The sequence below is a fragment of the Mya arenaria genome, chromosome 10 (assembly GCF_026914265.1).
Source record: "Mya arenaria isolate MELC-2E11 chromosome 10, ASM2691426v1".
Classification (NCBI taxonomy): Eukaryota; Metazoa; Mollusca; class Bivalvia; order Myida; family Myidae; genus Mya; species Mya arenaria.
In genome coordinates, this window is record NC_069131.1 from 55124427 (window position 1) to 55132547 (window position 8121).

The 8121-nt window shown below is 31.8% G+C and overlaps 1 protein-coding gene across 1 annotated transcript; it reads right to left on the reverse strand.

Annotated features, from left to right (window-relative positions):
* On the reverse strand, positions 1–3721 carry LOC128204159 (60S ribosomal protein L30-like). The gene is made up of 5 exons (XM_052905532.1): positions 3668–3721; positions 2337–2376; positions 1787–1932; positions 841–971; positions 1–86 (listed from the first exon to the last, which is right to left on the reverse strand). Exons 2-5 carry the CDS (start codon positions 2355–2357, stop codon positions 40–42), a joined length of 345 nt encoding a protein of 114 aa, XP_052761492.1. The 5' UTR covers positions 2358–2376; positions 3668–3721; the 3' UTR covers positions 1–39.
* Between the last annotated feature and the right edge of the window lie 4400 nt (positions 3722–8121).

Sequence of the window (8121 nt, forward strand, 5' to 3'; positions counted from 1 at the left end):
TTTTCTCGTACAGGTTTATTTTATCAGCTGTACAATAAATTATGAAGTCCCGTCTGTTGGCATATTTCTGATGATGTCAGAGTCACCTGAAATTAAACAATGGTTTGACAAGGTTACAAATGATATTTCACTAGGAAGAATGTTTTATACCTACATTGTACAAGTTCACCAACCAATTATAATTACGCAGCTTAAATCTCATAAAATACAATCCTTTCCAAACTCAACAAACTACTGATAAACAGTCATTAGATTAACAAGCCAGACTGACTACACTAATGATTGGTATCAACTTTTTTTAACCCATAAGCTGCTGATGGCGATTTTAAAGGCTTTGCAAACAGCTTGGAACCAGACCAGACGCCGAGTAACTCGGCGCCTGGTCAGGTTCCAAGCTGTTTGACACTCAGTCAATATATCCCCAAAGTTTTAAGTAAATTGAAAGAAATTTGGAATAAACCAGACAACATTTTTGAGCAGACGACAATTTACCCAGCATGCAAAGGGTTAACAAGTGGCCAGTTAGAATTTGAAGGAATGGTCCACATTTTGACACAACATTGAAAAAATTTCAAACTGGTCACAGGAGTGGTTTAGGATTTGAATGGTGAACTACCCAAACAGCAGAAATGACAGGCAGACAGCGAAACAACCGTTTATCAATACATCATAACTGTTAAACCAATGGAAAGATTCACTGGTCACATGACAACAGTGGACAAACAACCTGAGGACTTGGATTCAATACATTCTTTCGTTGTATCAACCAATTTAAGCCTCATTTTAACTCTATCACTGGTGCTTGTATCAATAAGGACTATTGCAGAACGAGCCACGTACCAGGGTCTGTGATGCTGAGTGTGCAGACTCGGAAGTATTTACCACAGGCGGTACCCAGCTCAATGTTGTTGCCGGTGTAATGATGGACTCCGGTCTTGGCCAACATGGCGTAGTACTCAATCTCACTCTTCCTGTAAAACATACAGCAGGTTAACATTTTGGCAACATCTGGTTGCCATTTATATTGGCTTATTGACTTAACTTCTAGCATATTTTTTTTTAATGTTTTTAATGTGTATAGTAATATCTAAAAGAATAATTGTCAAAGTAAAACTTAAATTACTGCCACAAAAATCATGCATCATTGATTAACGAGTAAACCATGTGACACATGATTGTTTATCTCCTCAGTCCTGGAAGGTCCAATTATTGTCCGCAACATCACTCAGAAGTTTTACCTTTTTACCAATAATACACGAGTGTACCATTCAAACCTGCCAGCAATAATGGCTACAAGGCCAGCGTGCTATTTGCTGTTCACTTGGAGTAAGAAAACAGAGCACATTAGAGAAAATGACTTCATCTTAACTGGTCAAGAGGCCCCAGCTCCGAAGTCCAAACATTAATATTAATTTATAATCATCATTCAAACATACATGGATACGGATAAAAAATTAATTTAGAAACTGCTAAGAATGGTCACAAGTTTTCCTGCATGTGATATATTATAAAACAAGATAAATGAAGAGGAGGCATCAGTCAAACGAGTAGTACCCCTTTATAACACAAATGTACTAAAACTTTTGATATTTTTGCTTCAAGTTGACAAATTTTAAAACTATTTTCTACCTTGTCTTTCCTAGCAAAAGAAATGACAATGAATTATCAGACTGAATTAACAAGACAAATATAATGAAATATCCCAAGATGAAGTTCATTCAAAATTTACAGACACCACTATGCTGCATATGCCTTCCCCAAAATGTAACTTTACGACAGTACTAACCTGAGGGGTGGAGTGTTGTTGGCGATGATCACGAGCTTAGCCTTGCCCTGGCGGAGAGTCTTCAGTGTCTGCTTGTACCCAAGACAAAACTTGCCACTCTTCATGACAAGAGCCAGGCGAGAATTGATGTTCTCAACATTCTTTTTCTGTAAAAAAAGAAAGCATGTATAATTTAAGAAATAATCAATACAATGATAAATACATATGTTATCATAGTAATAAAAAGTTTTTTCATAATTTTATCAGACTATCACTGTTCAAAAACAGAAAGAAAATATGACATGTAACCAGCAAATTAATGTTCACTGTGCATAATCGAACCATCAGGCAGACATAGGGTTGAAAAGGTTACAAATGATTACTTAATAACTGCATTTTTTTAAAAATAATTTCATTATCAGCTATGCACGCTATTCCCACCTATTCAACAGAGGCAAGTCTTGAGAGCATGCTTCATTTCATTCACAAGCCTGGTAAACTCGCCTTTAAGAACAGTTAAATAACTAGGATGAAAAACTTCTGTCTCTGTAATAAAATTACTAATATTTACCGTCTTTTTAGGGGGTGCCATTGTGATTGTTTCTGAAGTGCTGAAATAAAAAATAACTATAAAAACTTTATCTGGGTAAATTTATTTGTAAAACTAGTTATTTTCAATTTAAAGGCCTTTTTGCTGTTCCACAAGTCATAGTCTGACAACTTGATCAAAACAATTTTGATTGAGCAAATCCAAATGCCAAAGGCTACATCGCTAAAAATTGATGCTGTACTATGACCATGACACTTTAACTCGAAAGTCATATCAGATATATTACCATACTAATCATGTATATACAAATAAACTCTGTGCAAAATGACAGGAAGTCTTTTGATATACTGTATTCTGTAACAAGATTGTTTAGAATAGGTTTTAAAGTAAACCTCGGAGGAAAAGTGCGCCGGTGTGGGGCTTGAATCCTTGTCCACAGGAGCACTAGCACGGAGCTCTAACCAACTGAGCTAACCAGGCGGCTGGTGCTAACCCTAGCTACAATAATGAGCGATCAGGGATACTTTTTTTTATTATTTTGACATTTCTTATGTATCCCTGTAACGCTACAACTCTCTACCATTTAACACTTGGCGATAGATATATAGTAATATTATGCATCGATGTTGAATAATAACGACAAAGTTGTTCAATTTATAACCGACAATATTCTAAACTGGTCATAATCGTTATTTTCACATAAATATATTCTTGGTCACGAATACCGTTAAACATGTACACAACCAGTCAGATCTGTCCCAGATTTACAGATATCGGAATACTTCATAAACAATCAACACATGTTAGCGTTTTATGATATCTGGAATATGTATTTTGGCATAATGACATAAATACGTGCTTAATAGTAGGCAATAATATTATGGTAGAAATTTGAATTTATAACGCAAACATCTCTCTGCGCAAAGACCGTTTGCTACTTTTTGCTGGGATGGTGGACGTCACGAGACTGCCATAGTAAAACAAAATCGTCAAAAGACTTGTGTACGGCCATTTAGGTGGACTAGTGCTAACCCACACACTACATTTACTCCTAAAGCATTCTAGTAAAGCATGAAGAGCAAAAGTGGGCCGAAAGAGACCAGTCATAATCGTTGACAGCAAACATGAAGTATATGATTTGACTTACTGTACTGACTTAGTGGCCGTAACTTAGTCATTAAGATTTATGGCACATTCCATAAAGATTATAACTGAGCATCAAGACTTTTAAAAATAACGTATCACACGGACCGAACAATGTTTGAAAATTAGCAGGAGAAATAAAACATTTTGAGCAGTATGGCATTGATAATTAACATTATAATGCATTTTTTTGATATGATTCTACTTACACACGTGCTTCGCCAACGAGGTCCAAATTAGAAAGGAAGTGACGTCAAACTTTTAGCGAAATGTAATAACGGCCCGAAGTAAAACGGGATACCCGGTGCGATGCGAGGTGATACAGGCACCAGTGGATATCGGGTCGGTATGAAATGCATACAACAAAGAAATAGACTAACGCATACAACATAGGCAAAAAAGGGTTTTCACATTTGCATACAACATACACAAAAAAGGATGTTGAGAAACGCATAAAATATAGAATAAGAACAAAAATATTGACATTGAAATTTTATTGTTTAAATCAATAAATTATTGTGTTTACTCAAGTTAAAGATACTTTATTCATTTATTTTTGAATTTTGCTTTTAAAATTAAACATAATTGATTGTTTTTTTCAAACTTTTTGTTTTGTCTGAATAGGTAAAAGAACCTCATTTCAAATCATTAAAATTGGTTTAATAGCTTGAAGGAAACAAAATATTAGTTTTTATATGAAAACTTTGCAATTGGATGAAATAAAGAAAAATAAAATAGAACTTTGAAGAGTGTATTCATTATTCATTACGAAACAGAATCATACCATGTCACACTGATTACAATACATATCAGATACTTGTAAAATAAATAGATATAAATAATTTCTCATAAGTATAATAAAACACCACGTACATAATAATACTTTATAGACATACATGTATTTTCAAGAATTATTGTAAATACAGTTATAAATTGTATCCGAAATTAACAACACAGTTGCATCAATATGATTATATAAAAATGATGTTTTACAAAAAGGAGCATGCTGGATATAAAGAGTATAAAGAATAAATGTACATTCATTCGTGTACTATACTGAGTATTTTTTACTTAAATATTGCATGAAAACACATTTCTAAATTCCTCAGTGGTTGTTGAAATGTCTGCAGGTGCGTTAACACAATACTTGTGAAACCAACAGAAGCATTTGTCACATTGCTCCATATTATCAAAACAAGATGGCATGTTGCATATAAAGTAATTTTCAATTTCTATAACTTTTATTTGTTTATTCCTTCTTAATCCTATTGTTTTACCTGTTGTTGGAAATGCTGTAAGTTTTCCGTTTTCAAAGCATTGAAATAAATGTTCTCTTAATTTAGTAGTATCAAATAATGACGGAGTGTTTTATTCAAACAGAAGAAAGTTGCAAATGCAATGGCAAAGAGGCCACAATCAATTTTATTTGTTTGTTTCACATCACTAGGCACTTTTATTTTAATTATATATATTTTTCCCCCATAAATTTGTGATATTTATTAAATTTTCAATTTGTCTGGTATAATATTTTTCTATCTGGTCCCAAACTATCCAATAAATAAATGATATCTTTGTGAAAAATTGAACACACCCAATAAAGTCTTTTTTGCTTTCCCGGAATTTTGTGTTGTCTTTGGCGTTAAACTTAATAAGTTATCAAGTTTTACAAAATCATCAAATTTAAAATTCAATAAAGATTAAGATCAATACACAGAAGCTGTGACATCATGAAACTATTGAAACTTATAATATAGACAAGTAAAATGAAATATCTTATATTTATCAACCATATATTAAAAGACTTACCGAGAAAAAAGGTGCAATATCCAAGCGCTGACAAATATTTTGTCTGACTATATCCTATCACTAAAGCCATTGTTAATAAAAAAAATATGGTATTTTTATTTCAATCACTAATATTGAAATTAATAAAATATGCCCATGTTAACTATAAATTTAATCTAACAGAATAACCAAATTGACTACACAAACTTTTACTCATTTTCCCTTTTCAATTTATAATTTCAAAAGGATCATTTCATACATTTTGGGATTGTTTGTACTAATGAAATTTCATTAGTACAAACAATCCCAAAATGTATGAAATGATCCTTTTGAAATTATAAATTGAATGTATTGGATACGGAAAGATCAAACGTTTCTTTTGCATTGAAAATTAAACTATGTTATTAAACTTTATTAATATCATCAACTAATTATCAAATTTAACATCTGAGGGTTATCCCTTTACAAAATATATTAACACTTATCTATATTTCTCAGTTCGCAATGAATGAAAGAACTTATAAATCCTATTTTCACCTATTACAATACAAATCATCAATTCAGACAATTTTACAACCCCCAAAGAATTGTTCAGTTTTTCATGTCGTAATGAAATGAAAGTTATTAAAAGTAATTCTGTTTTTGGTCTTTATAATCCTCATGCTTCTTCATGCATTCTTAAAATTCCTATTTTGTTATTGTTGTTTCATGTTTTTTACTTAATCCAATTGCAAAGTTTTTATAAAAAAAATAATAAATTGCTTCTTCATAAATCTAGATATTAAACCAATTTTAATGATTTGAAATGAGGTTCTTTTCCCTATTCAAACAAAACAAAATGTTTGAAAAAACAACAACAATCAATTATGTTTTAATTTAAATAGCAAAATTCAAGTGAGTAATCTATTTTTCACGTGACTTAACTCTTAAACATATTAATTTAGACAAAAAAAATCAATGTCAATAATTTTGTTCTTATTCTATATTGTATGCGTTTCTCAACATCCTTCTTTGTGTGTGTTGTATGCAAATGTGAAAACCCCTCTTTGCCTATGTTGTATGTGTTACTCTATTTCTTTGTTGTATGCATTTCATACTGCGCCGTGGATATCACGTGAAATCCAAATATGATTTATTTCATATGTTTTGCATTTTGGCTATGGATGATATGTCATTTAATGCTGAATAAATGTTATGTTATGAAATCCAATTGAAAATTGAAATTCACTAATAACTCATTAATTATTTACAACTTTTTGTAAAAGTATTGAAATATGCTTTTTAAAGGGTTTATATTTCAAATTCTAATGAAATTAATAAAAAATGAAATAGTTATAGAACAGTTTCGATAATTGTACCGAAATCGACGTGAAATCTAATTTTTGAGAAGTGAAATTTTAATAACTTTTCGATTTTCACATTTTTTTATATTTTACACATATTGGAAGGGGCTTTTTATTTCACATTTTAAAGAAATTGAGCCCAAAATTAATATTAATATATATGGAAACTTTTCAAAACATGTACGGAAATCAAAGTGAAATCTAGTGATGGAGAAGTGAAAAATGCAATTTTTCAGAAGGAAATTCATTTTTACAAAGTACAAAGATTTTTTATTTGATATTGTTTTAATGGGAATCATGGTACGATGATATTACAATATATTTCATATACTTACAATAGTAAAATATAATCCTTTTTAGTCATGAATTTCTATATAACAATAAGTCAAATACCTAAGGCAGGATAGTAATTGCAATGTCGTTTTTGTGTGTGTGTGTTTTTAAGCTGTAAATACATAAACCTTTAATATAAATATATTCAGTTGTTTTTCTTTTCCTTGGTCTGTGTGAAACAAAGCCGGTGACCTCGACTTCCATGTGCCGACACGTTCGCGCCTTTCACAATTCGCTGTTCAGGTGTTTAATCAAATTTCCGTGAAAGTAACAACCTTTAAGACCTATATATCGAGTGGTGATGTTTGATTTATCAGTGTACCATTTATTGGTGTGTCTTATATGGTGACAAATTGACAGTTATGACCTTTTCTATACAAAATTAGCATGATATATCTAAATATGAGTTATATTTCCAGACCGTTATATTATTTAATATATGAATTGTATGAACTTATGACGGTATTTAAATATATTAAGGAATAAGGACTAAAACTTTTGTGTTCAAAATTAATTGCAATTATTTTTACAAAAAGACTTAAAGACGCCCAAGACTAAAACAGTAGTAGTTATAAGGCAACCAAGCTAAATCAGAATTGTTACTTCTACATAAGTAAGTTACAGGTCTGCCTAAAAGTAGAACATAGTTAAATAACCTTGAAATAGCTCTTGATCCATCGTACGTCAATGAAGTGGCATAAAAAATAATAGAAATGTACTATCCAGTAGTGGACCAGACTGTGATGCCTTTGAAAACGATTAGCTACGAAAACTGTATGTACAGCGCTGTTTCGCTGTCAGTGTTCTCAGCGCAATAGTATCGCTTCGTTCTGCGTTTATTAACAGCAATACAAATTATCCGAAATCGAACATTCTACGATAAGAACTCTGGCACAAATTGCCTTTTAACACACCCTCATGTAAGTGCAATTGATGTAAGTTCTTTGACCAAAGATGCTGCTAAATGTGCGAGTTTACAGAGGTTGCCCACATTCAGGCATTTAATTAGTACTGTCTTAAAATCTGGTTTCTCTACACACCTTTGGAAGATATGCAAATGTCAAACGCATTGACTGGAAATATGGTAGGTCGGTCTGTATTGGCAATGAAAAAAGCGGATATGTGAGCTGATGTTGTTATCAATGGTCCAAACCCACAATTTATCTAGAATACCACTGTTCAATCATCTCATTGTGTGATGA

Excerpts from the sequence above, each read along its gene's own strand:
- LOC128204159 (XM_052905532.1), bottom strand. The coding sequence starts at position 2,357 with ATGGCACCCCCTAAAAAGACG. Across the intron at positions 972-1,786 it reads AACAACACTCCACCCCTCAG|GAAGAGTGAGATTGAGTACT; the intron begins GTTAGTACTGTC and ends TATGTTTTACAG. Across the intron at positions 87-840 it reads ACTCAGCATCACAGACCCTG|GTGACTCTGACATCATCAGA; the intron begins GTACGTGGCTCG and ends GTTTAATTTCAG.